This window comes from Tubulanus polymorphus, chromosome 1 (assembly GCF_964204645.1).
Source record: "Tubulanus polymorphus chromosome 1, tnTubPoly1.2, whole genome shotgun sequence".
Classification (NCBI taxonomy): Eukaryota; Metazoa; Nemertea; class Palaeonemertea; order Tubulaniformes; family Tubulanidae; genus Tubulanus; species Tubulanus polymorphus.
Window position 1 is genome coordinate 20,313,890 of NC_134025.1, and position 19,925 is coordinate 20,333,814.

Consider the following 19,925-nt stretch of genomic DNA (forward strand, 5'->3'; position numbering starts at 1 on the left):
AACCTATGAACAATCATCCCATACGGGAGTTGAAATGATTGATCGTAGATATATCTCAAAATGGGGCTTAACCGGGAAAACATTGCCGCAAAAGGTTTTTTGATTGATACCATATCTATTATTGAGTGTGCTGAACAACATACTAAAAGTCTTCCAAAGTCTGCGCACCCGAAGTCCAATTTTTCCTGTATCAGAAAATCAGCCAATACTAAAAAATATGGCTCATAAAGTTAGTCATATGGTTACAGATTGTTGATTCCTTAACAATTCTTACTAGTACCCCAGCAAACGTACAAGTATTGAATGATGTACCGAAATCAAAAAATAAAGAAAACCACCGGCCAAAACACAATGCAGGTCAGTATAACTTTTTGCTTCATCGTTAATGGTTTTTGCACCTACCCCATGGTTTGGTGTATCCATTTAACTACAAATTAGTTAAAATATCTATTGAACAATGGCAACACCTGTCAAACATTGTAATATTTATAGTAACAAATGATGCACTGCATTGCAGGGTAGGCGCGATATAGGTGTGTCTGTTATAAGACTCACTGGTGTAGAATTTTCCAAAATGTACAAATTATTTCCTGCACTATCGCAGACCTGACTATGACTATGAATTTCATTAGTTTTAGGACCTCACTACTCCCAAAAATATGATAATACCCCAAAAATCTGAATAATTTCTAGCTCATTTGTAATTAAACTTCTATTTTTGATCTCACATTATTCTTGATTTTGGTGAAAACTACTTTTATTACAGGTAGTCACACCTGCTATAGGGTGTGTGATTGTCAGCACTGAAATGGTTAAAGTGATATATATTCTGCAACCGTCAAATCTGCTGGAAAACACTGGGCAAATTAGGGACCTAAAATAACAATGTGTGGGTCATAGTCGAACTGAATCCAATCCATCGGTCTTGTTTGAAATTTGACCCTAGACTTGAAGCATTGAAAATGAACCTATTTTACCAGGCCCTGTAATATTGTATGATGTAATGTATACCTATAAACGTCAGGCATATTTCGTCTTTTCAGGGGATAAATTGACTGGGAATCGATCAATGGATTTATCAGATATTGAAGGAAGATTGACAAGACTACAGCAATTTCTTCACTCAAATATGCCATCCTAGGACTCTGCACTTTCAAGTTTAACCTGAAAACTGGATTATGTCATCTGCTGGTTGGATGACGCATGTACATAGGGATCATTCATTTATTACGTACACATAAAGTTTGAACTTTTCAACCCCCATGTACGCAAAATCGGCCATTATTTCATATACATTAAACATTACAGTACGCAATTGCACTGACCCCTCCCGCTCCCCTAATGCTTACGTAAAAAATGAATGATCCCATAGTGTATTCGAAATATATATATATATATATATATATATATATATATATATATATATATATATATATATATCGTACTAGGGTTTCATTTTAAAATTCACATCTTAAAATTTATGTTATATTTAGTGGTAATAACTAGGGGCCTGTTTATAGACTGGTACCACATGGGCCAGTTGCATGGTCTTCCTAGTTCTGTAGCCAATCTATTAAGAGTTATAAGACTAGTCTTAAGACTTTAGACTTGTTTCTGGACTCAAAACTAGGACCATGAATATTTTAGATTTGAGTTTTTTTCACAGTTTCTCATTGTTGCTACGGTATTACCAAGGTACTATCACAGTGGATTCATGGATTATTTTAGTTAATTACAAAATCAGACCAATCAGTTAAAATTTTCATTTCTTTATCTGATTTTTAGAACTGTTGAATATGAAATATGCAGAGCATTTATAAACATTTATTGATAGAAGGTAGCTGGTCTACTCCGTATTGGATTGTAGTTAGGTAGATGACAAATTGAAATAGATTTTCAATTGTAATATTTCAAACAAAAAAAAATTTTATGACAATTTAATTTTTTAAAGTAGAAAAAAATGTAAAATAGTTCTAAGCAAAAAATTTTGTTTATTCAGTTCATGTTTTCCTTTAATATCGAATGACTTCAAACTTAAAGCTGTTTAGTGGATTACGGTACTGGTCATGAGAGTAGAATTATTATTCAAGACTATCTGTGCTCTTGAAACTAATTTGACTTGGTATATAATAAAGCACCTCATACCTTATTTTAAAATTAAATATTTGAGTTGTTCTGTATCTGGAATGAAGGTTCGATTGTTTCTTGAGAAAATTTCACATCATGAAGACTGACCCTCACCCCCTAAACCTATATCCTTTTAGGTTAGATAGTCTAAGGTTTAGTGACACCCATATATAAAATACTAAATCCAAGACCCTCTTTGGATGGCCCTGTAAAATACATGTAATTTAGGTGCCATACAGTCAACTCCACTTAACTTGTATCTTTTGGGGACTGGTGATTTTTATACAGATTTAGGGAAATATGAATAAGGTGACTTTCAATTTCCCACTTCCCCAAAGTGGTCATATGACCATATCTTGGTGTTTAACTTCAAATCAGTTATTGAAAATAAATTGTGTTGTGCATGAACTGTATTGAATATATAATCCAAAAATCTTCAAAAAGTATGAAGCAGAGAATGACTCACTTTTGTTTGATTGCCATGGTTTGGGGGAGATACACAGAAGAGGAATGGATTATTCCGCTGCATAGAACCTGAAGAAAATGAAACTAAAAGTGGCTCCCACTCGGTGAACAAGCCGATGACCCTATCGATCTCAGCAGTACTACGGATTAACCGGTTTGATTACCATGTAATTTCAGTAAATGGACTGAAAATCTAGTACCGGTACGGCAAAAATACTTTTAAGTTATTTCTTCAAGTAAAATAAATTATCTATTAAAGGTTTGACCTGAAAAAAATCCAGATTTGCCAACCACTTATGACATATGAGAAATTACAAGTGAATCGCTTTCTGGATTGGGTCCAACCAAAAGCAAAAGGCAACTGATGAGATACAAAACAGGCAGCCTGTGGAGGTTGCAAATGGATCCCTCTATATTCGGAAATTGTGCAAACAAGACTGAATCTGTGAAGATGAGAATAGAATTACAAACTGGTAGCTATTTTTCTTCCATTCCCCTTAGATTTGCCCCTCCCGGGCCCGTCTAGTTAGATGAATATTATTTTAATTGTGGATTCAGATAGATGATGCGATTCCATATTCGCTCTCCAAGCTAAGGGGCCATGCGTAAATTACGTATGCACATATGGAGGGGGAGGGTTAATGTTAACAGTACGTACTTTGTGCACGAAACACGATGTGATTTTTACAACTAGCCCCAATATTTGTTGGGATTTCCTGGGAATTCCCCACTCCTGGTCTTTCACTTCGTCAATAAGTACATCGTCGTCGGAGCTCTGATGTCCAGTGCTGGTAATTTTTTTAATCCATGGATCCTGAAAAATTCACTTTTACAGGGAGGGGGTCAATCATAAAAGTATGTATGCAAGGAGGGTTATAAGAAAACGTACATAGAGTGCACATGGGGGAAGGGGGTTAAAATACCTGGAAGTCAAGCGTATGTACTTATTGCACGGCCCCTTAAGTGTATATCGTCACCATGCACTAACCAGTTTAAGTTTATATCCAGATGACATGTCATATGAGAAGCCACCTCCTTGAAAAAAGTAATGAAGTCACCGAATCATTGGCTAATTTTCTATATAAATTATTATTTTCAACACCATACAGACTGCATTAATACACCTACTAAAACATAAAAATTGCATGAACCGGTACTTAAGGTATACAGTAGACTCAGCAAACTGAAAATCTGTATACATAGGAATATCGTTCTTCAGTTAAATTCCCCAATCGTCTACTATGAGTGACAAAATATGAAGGTGTTAAGAAATTGCTGAGTCTACTGTATTAACTTAAAAAATGCCATCACCCTTATCACTCACCAGGGAAGTGTACACTTCCCTGGTATCACTAAGTACTGAAAGGTAAGCTTGGGCCTTTACAACGATCTTCTCTGGTGATGTCAGAGTAGACCTAATAATAACTCATAAACTAACAATATGAAAAACACATCCCAATTACAGACATAGTAAACATATATTGTATCACTCCTCAGTTTTATCAGGGAGGTATCAACTGCCTCCCTGGTTTTAAAGACCATTTTACCAAACGCGTTGCCAGGCTTAATTAAACTGCTGGTCAATTGAGTGAAAATGGTTCCAGTAATGGCAAAATATCTAAAATGCATCCATTCACATGCATTTAGATCAATTATCTTTTGAGTGATTATTCAGAAAACGAATAAAGCGCACCACATAATTTGCCAATCTACCGCAATACAAAATGTAGAAAACACCCCACATTACAGTGGAACCTCACACCAGTAAGCCAAATTTGGATGCAGTATCAACTTATCAACTTGACCCTGATGAGTATGTCGAAATATATTTAGTCATGGGCGTCCCCAGGATTTCTTAGGGGAGTTCGTTTTTGGAATAGAAGGGGGATCTGGGGGTCTTCCAAATTTTTGAAGATTTCATGCAAGCAGGCGCGTTCTGGTGCAATCTGAGGCCGTCCAATCAAGGGCCAATTTTATTGCGAGACCAGCGCTAATTCCACACCTCGCTCGCTGTCCTGTGTGCATCGTTAAGGCTAAAAAAAATTGATACCTTGTTTCTCCGCTCTCCCGAGCTTAAATGTTGACCCGGCCGGCCGCCTATCTACCCTATACATTACTTTTTTTTAAATCGTGATCAATTTTACCATAACAGACCCGCCCGCTATAGAAATGAACTGTTTACAAATTTTATCATATTTTAGAAAAAATGACCCGGCCGCTGCGGAGAAACAAGGTATCATTTTTGTTTAGCCTAATGCATACTGAACACAGAGAGGCGTAGCTGGGAAAGTTTTGATTTTCAATGTAATGTAGTCAAGTCACCACCAATGATTAAATTGAACAGCAGATTTATATAATATTGTTTCATTTTGCTAATTTAGTAAATGCAGACCATGTGCCAATGTTTGTTGACGTTTGAAAATTAAACTAGGGGTCCAGGGACACCATGCCCACTTGGGAAGTGGTTTCCAATGCTCAACAATCTAACAATTTCAATATTCAACGCCGCCTGGTGACCATATACAAAAACCAATGACCTTGAAACTCACTACAATCATAGAAAATGTCAGCTGCTACGATTTTGTAATTGATTGTGTAACAAAATATGCCTCGTTACCAATCTAATATGGAAATACTAAGTAATTCTACTATTCAATGCCCCCTGGTGATCATATGCAAAACCCAATGACCTTGAAATTCACCACAATAATAGAACATGTCATAAACTACAACTTTGCAATTGATCATGGTAACAAAATATGCCTAGGTACCATAATAAGGAAATACTAAGTTATTCTACCACTCAACGCCCCCTGGTGACCATATAGAATAATTAATGTCCTTAAAACTCACCACAATCATAGACAATGTCATGAGCTACAACTTTGCAATTGATTGTGGTAACAAAATATGCTTAGGTATCAATATAATCTGGAAAAACTTTTTTCCACCTACGAATGAGTACTGATGATACCAAGATGGCCGCCAATTACGTCTAATTGGCCGATCAAAAATTCCTGTCTCGGGTATAAAACATCCCTTTCCAAAGAATAACCTTTCACAAATTGCAATGAGAAATGGCAAACCAGTAGGAAGCTATAGGACTCAGAATTTGGGCCAAAATTGACATTTTTGGGCACTAAAAAGGTCATAGGATGGCCATCTTGAGTCCAATTGACCCAATTTTTCTTATGGTGATGGGCCCTTGGAGGATTCAAATATGTACGAAAGATCAAGGTAATTGATTTAAGTGTCTTCAAAATTTCCCTCAAAAAGTGTAAAAAGTGCTGATTTTGACGAACAACAATGGCTGCCAGTCAGCTATATTGATTGTGACAGGGCCAGTTTTTGGGCTGAAGATGTGTCTAGGGTAGATACATGTATTAACCAAATATCAAGACATTACCTTGAAGCATCTTTAAAACTTCCCAAAATAACTGGATTCCGTCTACGGACGGATGGACGGACGAACGGATGAAAAGTGAACGCAATAGCCCACTGGGACTAAAGTCCCAAGTGGGCTAAAAAGGGGGTTCGTTCGAGCTACCAAACACCCCCCCCTAGGGAAGCCCATGGTAGTTTCAAATTTAATACAGTGGAATTTTAACAAACTTGGGTATGAAGATTTGTTTTTATAATGCAAACTAATGAGTAAACTTGATATTGATTTTCATACTCGATAACAAACCAAATTTTCTGTCCCTCGGTCCAGTTTCAAAATAATCAGGGCAAATCAACTAGGGGAAAATCTTGCTTGTCTGTCTAATAGAAATTTACTAAGCTGTTAATCTACCCCTACCGATAATATTTGAGGATGCTGTGGCTACATTATTCAGCAACCTGTCTGTGGTTTAGTTTCACGATCGAATATTTTCACAAAACAGCCCATCAAATTACAGTAGAGTTGAACAGTTACCTGTATCCCAGTTGATCGGATCAAACTGGGATGGAATCTAATGTAAGCTTACCACCAACGATTAGCTTAAAACTATTATCTATGGCTATGTTTAGGCTAAACAACTCAAAAACATTAACACTACAATTTACAATGAACACGCACTAAATGAATTTGACGTTAGCTTGTCTTTTTTGCCCCGACTACTGCACTGATTCGTTCAGTGATACTAGGCTGATGAAAAAGTCTCGTCAGTTCTCTTATTTGCGCATCCTGTCTTTCTAACTGCATTGCTAATTCGGTTATCTTATGATTAAGTTCGACCAAAGAATTGTTTTGAATGTCCTCCTTTTCTTGTGCATTTTTATTTTGCCGCCAATACTCGAAATACAGAGTTCCAACGGCTACTGAAAATATGATAACTTCACCCAATAAGTCGGCACCCAACTCAATAGCTAGCTCTTCATTCAAAGGCTTTACTTCCTTGATATTTCCAAGGCCCATGAGTCGCATTTTCAACTTCGTATCCATCCAGTGATAAACTGAAACATAGAACGGTTTACATTATAAGAGACTGAAAACAGGTAGTTGATCCATAAGCCTAGATCAAAATACGATTAGCGGTAAAAATCCTCAATTCTCCAAAGTAGGTAAAAATCATGGACGTTTTGACTCGGGAGTGCAAGCAGATACAATCCTAAGATATATATATACATATATCCAAAAGGGCTCTGTGCTTTGTAGGTATCGGTCCAAAGAACATTCATACCAAATTTGGAATTTATCTGATGAAAACTAGGAATAGTAGCAATTTGAAGAAAAAGTTGACAAGACGCACAAACGAACGGACGCACGGATGAGCTGGGGAACTAACAGACGGATGAACTTTTTAGCTCCGGCTAAAAAGTTCATTAATTTTAACAATTCATTTAACTCCAAGAATCTTGTCGCGACAAGAGTTCATTGCACAGTTCAAATATATTGCACTTTTATTGCTAATGAATAGAATTGAAGAAATATCTTGCTTTGAAATGTTCTTGAAAAATTGCCAGGTGGGGATTTTAAGCTAATTTGAAGATTTAGAGATTTTAACCCAGGAGATTCTTGCCCGGGTAACCTTACCCGGGGAGTCATACCCAGGGGATTTTTACCGAAGGGATTTTTACCTAGGCCTAGTGGATTTTTACCCATAACCTCAAAATACAACATAGCTCAACTGACCCAAAACCTTTTCTGTACATCTGTTTCTGTAGTTACGGATACTCGACTTAAAAGTTACAAAATGGTTGTTTGTCTCAAACACACCGTAACAACAAACATGAGAAGAAAAATCATCAATCTCTGACTGAATAGGCCTATAGGTTTTCAGTCCACAAATTGACTAACTCGCAAAATATATGCTGCTAATGTCGAATTCATAGAACAATTTTAAGTTTCTCGCAATCTGAAAACTAACTACAACAAAACCTCTTATCTAGTTTTGGGGAAAATGTTTGTTGTGGAGAGGTGAGTCCAGACCCCTATTGCAATCAGAAATTCGAGAGTTAAGCCGGTTATCAGGTCGACCTTGCGACGCGATCGTCGCGTCACAAGTGGGGGCGTAAGTCGGTTGCGATGCGACTGTGTGCAATTAGTTGCTCCCAGTTGCAAGAGCGCGTAGATCGTTGCGATGGTCGTGTCGCAGAAAGTAGAACATGTGCGACTCATTGCGACTAGCGTCGCTGGCAGTCGCAACCCGTCGCTGGCAGTCGCAAGGTAGCGTAGGTCGGTTGGTTGTTGCGATGCGATCGTCGCGTCTCAGTGAGTTGCAAGCCGTCGCAAGGCCGACCTACGCCGGGCTTTAAGCGTGTAAATTAAGGGGAAATCCTGCTTGTGCCAGCAAGGCCAACACAACATATGATGCACCCTGCATACTAGACCAAACTTTTGAAAAAATCAAACCTTTAAGAAAGGAGTACACAAGTAGGCCTACATCCGAGTCGAATATTGCAAGGATCCCGAACCATGTGTTGTTCTCTTACTCCAGACAAAAAATCCAGGGAATCAATTTGTCACTCAGGACCCATGGATTTCATACATGCAACAGTAATTTGTGACCTATGGCACCTTAAATGGGGGACCTCTTGTTCATTCTATTGACCGTACATACTATTTTTTGGATCCTGTCCTGTCCTGCCTTACACATCTTGAGGCTACTGATCTAATTGTGGTCTCATGCCAGGTATCTATCGACTATGGAGAAGTTTACGTGTATCTACAGTGGAACCTCGTTCCAGCTTACTTTACCACGGGACCAGGAAATATGTTCCAAAGTATAAGCAATAGTTCGTTGTATTTCTATTCTCATTCTACAATTTGTACGTGAATACTATCAAACTTGTTCCTTTTCATTCCGTTTTTCATAATGATTATGTAATATCTAAATCTACATTTTATCGCGGTGCTTCCGCTTTTAAACTGTTCGTTTATTATTTTCATACTTCTGATTTTTTAATCTTCATTAATTTATTCATTCTTTATGACTTCTCCCTCCAGAATCAGTAGAATTGTAACCTTAGAGGCTTTTAATCTTGCTTTTTAAAGACTTTGCAAAACCACCTGTCGCAGTATATTTCCTTTTAGAAATATACCTTACCTCACCTTACCCTAATCCTATCCTTAGGGGTAAAACGGAACCCTCTGGAGCCTCTTCTCACCCTCTTGACACTTACCCTATCAAAACCCTAACCCTAAACCCAATATAATGATTTTATTGTTACTTTTATTAGTTAACACTATATATATAGCAATAATGTACGGTAAAATAGCGGAAGTAAATACTTGGCTGTATACGGTTAAATATCCACTTCGAAAAAGGAAATTTGAAATTTCAGGGTCTTCTGCAACAAGCTCTTCAAGAGCCCGTTGATCTGCTCTGGATCTGGTCTGTTTATTCATTCACTACCAATTGTGACAAGTCCCTGTGATCTGCACCTGAGAATTGATGGGCCATGGACGAGAAGGGTCATTCTTAAGAATCCGCAGACCTGCCCTGAGAGGCCACATGGCTTCTCAGGGCAGGAACCTGCCCTGAGAGGCCATTGGCGCAATTAAGCAGTATAAATGGAAAACTCGGCTATAATTCTGATGAAACGGCGAACTATCTCGCCGATGTTTGACATGCACATTGTCGAGTCATGAAATTAAATGGATTAAAATGAACTAAATTAAACGTATTGATATATCGACACTTAACAAATAAAACGAAAGTAATATTTCAATTAAAATTCATTCATAATTAGAAATGTATTTTTAAAAAGTTATGTAGTTAACCGACGACGAAAAGTTATGGTGATTATATAAATTTCAAAGCATTAATTTAATTATTCAAATATCCTATAGGCCTACAGAAACAATTTGTGTCGTCCACTAATATTAGTGCGTTTCAATATGCTGTATATTCTAATTCAACAGTGAATTTTTCGGGAGTTTCTACTGCTTTCGCAGCAACTCTATTGTAGTTCTGCTGATCATATTTTTCTTCTCCGGGGTAAGGGTGGGTTGATCATATGTCATATTATTTTTCGTTAGGTTAATTACCTGAGCGCAGGCCAACTTTAATCAGTTTTATACTTTATCTAATGACAATGGCATAATTATAGTTGCCACATGCAATAAGGCATACGCAATTGAATCTAATCTGATCAGCCCTGCGGGTGGTACGTAGTCTACTGTCGTCAACCTGCCCTGAGAGGCCATTTTAACTGCTGCAGTTCAAGTTCTGCAGATCACCTGCCCTGAGAGGCCAGTTCAACTGCTGCAGTTTGACTTCCGATATCAACCTGCCCTGAGAGGCCAGTTCAACTGCTGCAGTTTGACTTCTGATATCAACTTTCATTCTGCAGAAATCAACCTGCCCTGAGAGGCCAGTTTGAGGCAGTTTGAGTTCTGCAGATCACCTGCCCTGAGAGGCCAGTTCAACTGCTGCTGTTTGAGTTCTGATATCACCGGCCCTGAGAGGCAACTTTCATTTTGCAGATATCAACCTGCCCTGAGAGGCCACTTTCATTCTGCACAAAATCAACCTGCCCTGAGAGGCCAGTTTAACTGCTGCTGTTTGAGTTCTGATATCACCTGCCCTGAGAGGCCAGTTTCATTCTGCAGATATCACCTGCCCTGAGAGGCCAGTTCAACTGCTGCAGTTTGACTTCTGATATCACCTGCCCTGAGAGGCCACTTTCATTCTGCAGAAATCAACCTGCCCTGAGAGGCCAGTTCAACTGCTGCAGTTTGACTCCCGATATCAACCTGCCCTGAGAGGCCAGTTTCATTCTGCAGATATCACCTGCCCTGAGAGGCCAGTTCAACTGCTGCAGTTTGACTTCTGATATCACCTGCCCTGAGAGGCCACTTTCATTCTGCAGAAATCACCTGCCCTGAGAGGCCAGTTCAACTGCTGCAGTTTGACTTCTGATATCAACCTGCCCTGAGAGGCCAGTTCAACTGCTGCTGTTTGAGTTCTGATATCACCTACCCTGAGAGGCCACTTTCATTTTGCAGATATCAACCTGCCCTGAGAGGCCACTTTCATTCTGCACAAAATCAACCTGCCCTGAGAGGCCAGTTTAACTGCTGCTATTTGAGTTCTGATATCACCTGCCCTGAGAGGCCTGTTTCATTCTGCAGATATCACCTGCCCTGAGAGGCCAGTTCAACTGCTGCAGTTTGACTTCCGATATCAACCTGCCCTGAGAGGCCAGTTTCATTCTGCAGATATCACCTGCCCTGAGAGGCCAGTTCAACTGCTGCAGTTTGACTTCTGATATCACCTGCCCTGAGAGGCCACTTTCATTCTGCAGAAATCAACCTGCCCTGAGAGGCCAGTTCAACTGCTGCAGTTTGACTTCTGATATCAACCTGCCCTGAGAGGCCAGTTTAACTGCTGCTGTTTGAGTTCTGAAATCACCTGCCCTGAGAGGCCACTTTCATTCTGCAGAAATCAACCTGCCCTGAGAGGCCAGTTTCATTCTGCAGACATCACCTGCCCTGAGAGGCCAGTTCAACTGCTGCAGTTTGACTTCTGATATCACCTGCCCTGAGAGGCCACTTTCATTCTGCAGAAATCAACCTGCCCTGAGAGGCCAGTTCAACTGCTGCAGTTTGACTTCTGATATCAACCTGCCCTGAGAGGCCAGTTCAACTGCTGCTGTTTGAGTTCTGATATCACCTGCCCTGAGAGGCCTCTTTCATTTTGCAGATATCAACCTGCCCTGAGAGGCCAGTTCAACTGCTGCAGTTTGACTTCTGATATCAACCTGCCCTGAGAGGCCAGTTTAACTGCTGCTGTTTGAGTTCTGAAATCACCTGCCCTGAGAGGCCAGTTTTATTCTGCAGATATCACCTGCCCTGAGAGGCCAGTTTAACTGCTGCAGTTTGAGTTCTGCAGATCACCTGCCTTGAGAGGCCAGTTCAACTGCTGCAGTTTGACTTCCGATATCAACCTGCCCTGAGAGGCCAGTTTCATTCTGCATAAATCAACCTGCCCCGAGAGGCCAGTTCAACTGCTGCAGATTGACTTCCGATGTCAACCTGCCCTGAGAGGCCACTTTCATTCTGCAGAAATCAACCTGCCCCGAGAGGCCAGTTCAACTGCTGCAGTTTGACTTCGGATACCACCTGCCCTGAGAGGCCTGTTCAACTGCTGCAGTTTGACTTCTGATATCAACCTGCCCTGAGAGGCCAGTTCAACTTCTGCTGTTTGAGTTCTGATATCACCTGCCCTGAGAGGCCACTTTCATTTTGCAGATATCAACCTGCCCTGAGAGGCCACTTTCATTCTGCAGAAATCAACCTGCCCTGAGAGGCCAGTTTAACTGCTGCTGTTTGAGTTCTGAAATCACCTGCCCTGAGAGGCCAGTTTCATTCTGCAGATATCATCTGCCCTGAGAGGCCAGTTTAACTGCTGCAGTTTGACTTCCGATATCAACCTGCCCTGAGAGGCCAGTTTCATTCTGCATAAATCAACCTGCCCCGAGAGCTGCTCTAGTTTGACTTCCAATATCAACCTGCCCTGAGAGGCCAGTTTCGTTTCGATAATACAGATTTTTCCTACATTTGCAATCTAGGCTAGGCCTCACGCATGTTACCAAAATGAGTTTAGAAAATGTGTCGTATGTTTTATATTGACGTAATGAGAAATTGCGGCATGCTCTCCTCATCTCTTCGTCACCTCCCATTAATGTGTGAGCAAGCCGATAGCCAGTTCAATTACGATGCGATAAGGACTTTGTTATTTAACACAAGTGCATTCATATTTAGTGATGCAAACAATGTATAGAAATACGTATGCAAATGTAACACAAGAAAGTGAAGTGCAAAGAAATTAGAAGAAACATATAGCACGTTAATCGTAAATTATAGATTACAAATAAAAACAGCGGAATCATATAATTTAATTTTTACAAAAAACTTGTATCATCGTTATCATTAATTACCTAACATAGCAGCAAAATTCTATTCCTGAGAATAATTGTGATTTTTCTTCTTCATTAAGTTATAGATGAAATTTTTTATGATGTTTTGATAAGAATTGTTCCCACAGAGAAAAGTTTTTTTCATTTTTTTTTTATTTCTATGAAAAATATTGGTATTTTTTAATTTGTTTCTGAAAAATATCAATTCTAATTCTATTTTCTTATATATTTCAACAAAAATTCATATTTTGATTTTAGGTAACTTTTGTTTCCTTCGTCTTGACTTTTTAACTGTTTTAGCTTAATATGATTAAAAGCATTTGTATTTCTCAATTTATTTCTATAGAATACAGCGTAGTCTTCTATGTATGATCGAAAACTTTAGTTTGAATCTGAATATCCCGATCACCTTGCCACCATTTCAGCTTACTCTGTTGTATGGGTTTTCATTTTCTATTTATTCAAACGACTGGCCTCTCAGGGCAGGTTCTGGAAAATCTGCAGAATGACTCATATGCCATGGACGGGGATAGCCACTTTTGAAAAATGAATAAAATAAGGAGAGAATCCCACAATGATAATAAAAAGTCCGAAAAAGAGCATAAATTAGATGTAAAAAACTTTAAACCTGAAAGCGGAGTTGCTAGTCATGTTTTTCAGACTTCACACAATTTTGATTTTGCTAATGCTGAATTAATTTACCCTTGCAGCGATAAAACTAGAAGACATATCTTGGAATCTGCATTAATTATTGAAAATTCGAACAACGTTGTAAACCTTAACAATGGTTTTTCACCCCATAATAAACTTATATCAAAATTCCTCTGTAAACTGGTTAAACTCAAGACTTGATTTCCCCTTTGATTATTTGTTATTTGTTCTCTCATCAATTTCGTCTCTGACTTAACTTGTATTCACCTTTGTTTTAATTTAAGTGCCCCCTAGTTTGTCTTTCTTTTTACTACTGACTTTAAGTTTCATTTATATTTATACTCACTATTGTTGTTTATAATCACCCCTTAGTTTGCTTCCCTTTAATCTATTTTAGCGTGTAACTGCTTCTACGTTAATTTTCCTTTAGTTTGTATCATCTCTGATTACTTGAATTAGTCTCTTTGTCTCTGGATTGTATATATATCTCATAATTTCTGTAGTATCTCATTATTCCTGAAGATGACTATTAGGATATAGTCGAAACATTGAAATAAACTACTATCTCGAAGTTTTTTTTTCGGACTTTTTATTATCATTGTGGGATTCCTTCCTCATCGCGTCAACACGGATATAGTGTTCTACCAATCGTGATGAATAAAATATTTGAATTTGAATTGACCGACTAAGAAGAACTTACATTGCGCCGGTGGTTTGCAAACATAGCGTCCGAAAAGTGGGCTTTGTTTTGCTCGACGTTTAAGCATCGCTGCGAGAGGTTTGCTAATTTGTTTGATGACGAGCGTACCCAGTTTTATGACTGGAAACGCCGATTGTAAGCAATAAATCCTCATGTTTCGTCGAACCCGGAAGTAATATCGCATGATTTGCCGCGGACCTGCGTTTGAACGAAAAAAATACCATTTCTCATTAAATATAGAGAGTTGAAAATTCTAAAATACGAATTTAGTTTTTATAAATCTGTTTACATTTTTAGATGATAAGTTTATATGCTGTATTTCAATGATTGGCACTTTCACTGCCGCGATGTAGCGCATCTGTGTGTCACTTCTCACGCTCTAGCTCTGAGCTCTCACTCGGATAACATTCTGACATTACACACACATTGCACACACTCGGGGATAGAGATGATGGTGTTTTAAACGCTCACCGCCGCCGCTACGATATGATTTAACTCGCCAAAAACAAGTGTCATGACCAGAGATCGTAAGTAAAATAGGGATAGCTTCTTCAATCTGTTCTGTTCTGCTGCCCTGGTGGTGGTGGTGGTGGGTAGTCAAAGAAGACTGTGGAAGAGGTCAGGAGCAATTATGAGAACAAATTGGCAATGTTCAATATATTCATGATGACTGTGATATAATCAGTTTAGGGTCCAGTTAGTTTATTTCTTCACAATTGATTTTTCAGTAATAAACTATGTAATAAGATCATAAGAAAATCAAAGTGGCTATTCTGAATGTATGATTTTAGGGAGTGGATATTTTGCCAATGCGGCATTATTTTAGTAAACGCTATTTTGCCAATGGCTATATATAATAAGATATAGTAATAAAATATAACAATAAAATCATTATAGTGGGTTTAGGGTTAGGGTTTGATAGGGTTAGGGTTAGGTGAGGCTAATGTAGTGAAAACTTGTGAAAGCCCTGTGGTCTAGTGGAAAGACTTTAGACTCACAGGGGTTTGGCGATGGGCTTGGATTTTATTTCCGGGTTGTTGATAATCTTGCGAGAATGGCGCTAAATATGAACTGCGAATAAATTCAAAATATCACGGAAATAACTTGTGTTTATATTGTTTATTTATCCGCTATAAAGTTCTGATAAACAATTGGTCGTTAAGAATCATTCAGACGGTCGTCACGCTTTTCTATATAAAATAATAAGGGATGAAACGCCAGGCCTCCGCTGTACTTAAATTTTCAGCCAGAAAGTTGGGACAGTCACGTGACATTCTGATGACGTCATCACATTTAAAACTTCAACATAAAAAGTTAGGCCTAACATATTCACAGACCGATATCAATTGTCAGATTATGATTCATATGAAATAAATAACCTATAAAGAATAAATTATGATGAAATATATAATTCATTGTAAAAAAATACATTTGAATGTAAGTTATTCTTAAATATTTTTCGTATCATAGTTTCCGTCTTAGATGCTTCGGGTTTGCATTCAGTCAAATAAGAAGCGTTAAGTCACGTGACTGTCCCAGCTTTCTGGCTGGCACGACTTGAACTGCGTTTCATCCCTTGTTATTTTATATAGTAGCGTGACGACCGTCTGATAATGATTCTTAACGACCAATTGTTTATGGAAACTTTATAGCCGATAAATAAACAATATAAACACAAGGTATTTCCGTGATATTTTGAATTTATTCGCAGTTCATATTTAGCGCCATTCTCGCGAGATTATCAACAACCCGGAAATAAAATCCAAGCCCATCGCCAAACCCCTGTGTTTAGACTAGCAATCTGCTGGTCCGGGTTCGAATGCTGCTCTATGCTCCTGTTTTCTCTAACTCTGTTCTTCACACTTTCCTTGAATTTTCTTAGTTGAGCACCTCAGTGTGCATGCGCAGCGTCAATTAGCCAATCAGAACGAGCCATTGGCAAAATAGCGTTAGGCCTAACAGGAATAATGCCACATTGGCAAAATATCACCTGCCATGATTTTAACTGCAGAAATTTAGGCTTAAGTCTTTCAACCTTAATTTAAGAGCGTGTTTGGAAGGGAATAAAACAACAATACTGTGACATACTGTGATTTTGTTGCTTTTTAGGACAGTTTGGAAAATAAAAACCTGAGACTCAGCCTTCTCACTATGAAGCGCTATCTCAGTGGTTACACAGGAGACTCAAATGTTTCAATGTCCAGAAATTGCGCAGAACGAAAAGCCAGTTTATCTTTCTGAAGATATCTAGCCTGAGAAGCTAATAGGCAGGGTGACCTGGGAATTTTATTAAGTCAGGAATAGGGAATTTCGTAAAATCGTGGAAAAGTCAGGGAAATTTGTTAAGACAGCTAGATACGCCTAAATTCAAACAGTGCTCATTTACGTCTTAATACATTTTTGACTGTGTTAATTGATCAGATTTTTAGCAGATATGAGTCAGGGAAAACAACGTAGGCTACATGTCAGGGAATAGTAATCATGGAAAAGTCGGACTAAAAGAAGTCAAATACATTTGTAAATGTGGCGACCCTGATTGGGGCTATCTTTTCCCTGGCTAAATTAGGATTCTAGGTTCATGAAACAAGTTGAAATCATGTCAAATCTAAAAGGGTAACCTATAGGGATGGTATCATCATATAAGTTTATGGAAGTTTAATTTTTTACCTACTACTAAGATCACCTTAGTAGTAGTACAAATGGATTTTTTGGGTAGGTAGTTGAATAGATTTTGTCTTTTGTACATGCCTAGGCCTACCTTTGTAGCCTAAGTGCCACATAGCCTTGTATTACCAATTCTTATCTGTCTGGCCAACATTTAAATTGTATAGGCCTTTTTGAAAAATGGCCTCCTATGATTCAAACATAGAAGTTAGAACCACGAAATGATTATTGGATTTTCTCAACATGACCGTCATGTCATATGAGTCTCTATTCCAGATGTCATCATTCAAAGCCAATCCCTAATTCACTCTTATGTTAAGTATTTCCCATTGCATCGCATTTTTGAACAGTGACAATTTCTAATTTCTAAGTCGGCTTTCATGTCATTGACGAGACTATTAAGGATTTTGTTAGAAGCTGAGTTATACAACAACATTTAACGCTCTAGAATTGCGTATTAAACGCACAATATGTGCGATATAGGTATTTATGATACCTATAGTGGTCATATTGAATATGTTTAATGCTGTTATATATACTCCAGTTATTTTTCAGCTGTTACACACCTATTAGAACTTAAAAACAGTTCAACTAGATATCAAATAAATATATGTCACGTTACAATAATTTACAAACTTAGGCTGTTTAAAATATTTTGAATTTGTCAATAGTAGAACCCGTGCATACTAGTAGAGTGGTAGCTCGTTAATACGAATCTTGTGGGCAAAAGTGAAATTCTCGTATTAAAAAGGTTGCGTATTATCCAAAGCTTGATTGGTACAAATATCTTAGGTAAGCTGGGACATGCTAGAAATTATTGTAATAAACTGGTTAATGAGGTTAGGCCTACTGTAATCTAGAGCATCACACTGTAGAATCAGTCAGCCCTGATCTTCATTATCTACCACCCATATTTTTTCTCCAGAAAACTTAAATCTACGATTTTAAAATTTAGTTCATCAATCAAAATCGTCTTCAGCAAATAAACTACCCTACTCGATTGTTGGTCGAAGAATCATTGGTTCCAGGAGTATAGAAAGGCTACAGGAGTTTTTTTTTCTTTTGATTTTGGCTTTCACAGTTGAGCAAGGACAGCTAAATAATGACTAAACGAATTAAAATGCATTGTTTCCTCTTGATTCTTTTCGTTGCACCTGGCTTATGAAACAATTGAATATGAATGTATCTATACACCCATAATCATAGATCGATAGTCGAGTAGGGGCCTACATAGTTTTAGAATACCGTGTACTAACTAGACTCCGTGGTTTTATTGACTCAAAACAGCCGAAACAGCCCGTAATGAGATATCGCCTGGATGTAACGTCGAGAGTATCATAAAACCAACCGGCCCTTTGAAACATCGGATAGGCATATATAATCATTATATTGATGATGATAATAATAATTATAATAATGCTTACACGGGCCATTTGCAGATGTTAAATGACGCAATGAATAGTGATATGTCATTTTCGGTATTCGCGTCCATGGCATTTTAGACGCCATTGCTTAGCCTTAGTTGACCAAAAAGCTGGATTGAGTTCGATAATAGAATTATGAAATCGTACTGCTCTATTATTCTTGCACAGCTTCTCTCTGAATTTCAGCATGGATTCTATACTACATATGATTATGCACTTTGGTTACAGATGTGACGGTGAATTGAACCTAAATGAGTGTAAATCATCTATGAAAAAACAGGTGTATAAGCGTTTGGAATTATTCTATACATTACAAATTACAAACTAAATGCTATCAAGGCATATTTGATAAAACCCATCGCATATTTTAACAATGTAAGCACATTAAAACTGGGATTAGATGAAAATTCAACATTGCATATACGCGTGTAGAAAATGGCCCAAATTCGTAATATATGACTTAGTGCAGAAATCCAGCTTCACAAGATGGCTGATTAGTGGCCATCTTGGATTAAATTGCATTTTGGCCTATGACTCGTAGTTCATTACAGAACATTGATATTTCTCATGAGAATGTTATGATTTCATGAATTTTTGATATAATCTTGGTCATAATGCCAGTATGGCTGACTGGCAGCGATATTTGATTCCAAAAATGTATATTTTGGCCTACTGGATGGATTTTATGTAATATTATGTAAAGTTTTACATCTAATGCTTCATTCTACTTGTAGATTAAATTCATCAAATTAAATTACTCTGTTAATTAGAACTAATTGAATGAGAATGATATTTTTTGGGACACCCTGTAAAGTGATTTAAAAAAATTTACATCTTCGCCTAAAACTGAATTTCTTTTCTTAAGTGCAACAATATCTTATGAATGAATTAATTTTCAGGGAATAACTGATGAGAAACCTAATAACTGCATAGCAATCTTTAAAAATAAAGCATATGTTGTCACGGGACCACCTGGGTTTGGGTGGTTATCTTGGCAATGGGATGTACACGCTAAAATCTAGTTGTTAATAGGGCCTATGTGTTTTACGATATATATTTTTCACTATCTAATCCGTCAGTATATTCCCCTATTTTCAGCTGCTCGACAGTAAACTTAATGATGCATTTTACAGGTATCATAAACTGTGTTGTACGTTGATTCTGTTGTGAATGCGTAGATTACCTACATTGTATTTACCCCGCATCGTCGTCATTTTGAATTCATTTCAACCGACCATTATTATTTACAATTCGTCGATCTGCTTTTGTTGACTTTTTTTTCGATTTATCGGTTATTTTAATAATTTTGAACACTACTTATCTAAGATAAATATTGTGACACACTGAACTACTACACTGCTAATACCACCGACAGTAAAAAATTCTATGTATTTGTTTATTCTAAAAGTCATTTTCCTCCAGTTGTTGTTCATATCAAACAGATACAGTTGGACATATAACAATTATACGCATGTTGATATATGATAATTTTCCATTCTGTTGACCTATCCTAATAATAATTCTATCTTCTATTACATGTATTATGA

At 37.8% G+C, this 19,925-nt stretch overlaps 2 protein-coding genes across 5 annotated transcripts in view; one reads left to right on the forward strand and one right to left on the reverse strand.

The window, feature by feature from the left end:
- The window catches only part of LOC141914783 (centrosomal protein CCDC61-like), a 43,034-nt gene extending 41,672 nt beyond the window's left edge, over window positions 1-1,362 (forward strand). For all 4 annotated transcript variants that reach the window (XM_074806078.1, XM_074806079.1, XM_074806077.1 and 1 more), the window contains 2 exons: window positions 275-357; window positions 1,044-1,362. In XM_074806078.1, coding sequence (XP_074662179.1) covers window positions 275-357; window positions 1,044-1,141 — 181 coding nt within the window. In that variant the 3' untranslated portion in view covers window positions 1,142-1,362. The remainder of the gene's footprint in view (window positions 1-274; window positions 358-1,043) is intronic.
- A 2,332-nt stretch (window positions 1,363-3,694) lies between these two features.
- LOC141914784 (putative OPA3-like protein CG13603) lies at window positions 3,695-14,445 on the reverse strand. The gene is made up of 2 exons (XM_074806083.1): window positions 14,291-14,445; window positions 3,695-7,029 (listed from the first exon to the last, which is right to left on the reverse strand). The coding sequence occupies exons 1-2, from the start codon at window positions 14,442-14,444 to the stop codon at window positions 6,668-6,670; spliced, it is 516 nt and encodes a 171-aa protein (XP_074662184.1). The 5' UTR covers window position 14,445; the 3' UTR covers window positions 3,695-6,667.
- Window positions 14,446-19,925: the final 5,480 nt, after the last annotated feature.

Bases quoted from the DNA above. Each gene is read 5' to 3' on its own strand.
- LOC141914784 (XM_074806083.1), bottom strand. From the start codon at position 14,444: ATGAGGATTTATTGCTTACAATCGGCGTTTCCAGTCATAAAACTGGGT. The intron at 7,030-14,290 runs GTAAGTTCTTCT...TCTATGTTTCAG, and splicing joins TTGCAAACCACCGGCGCAAT to TTTATCACTGGATGGATACG.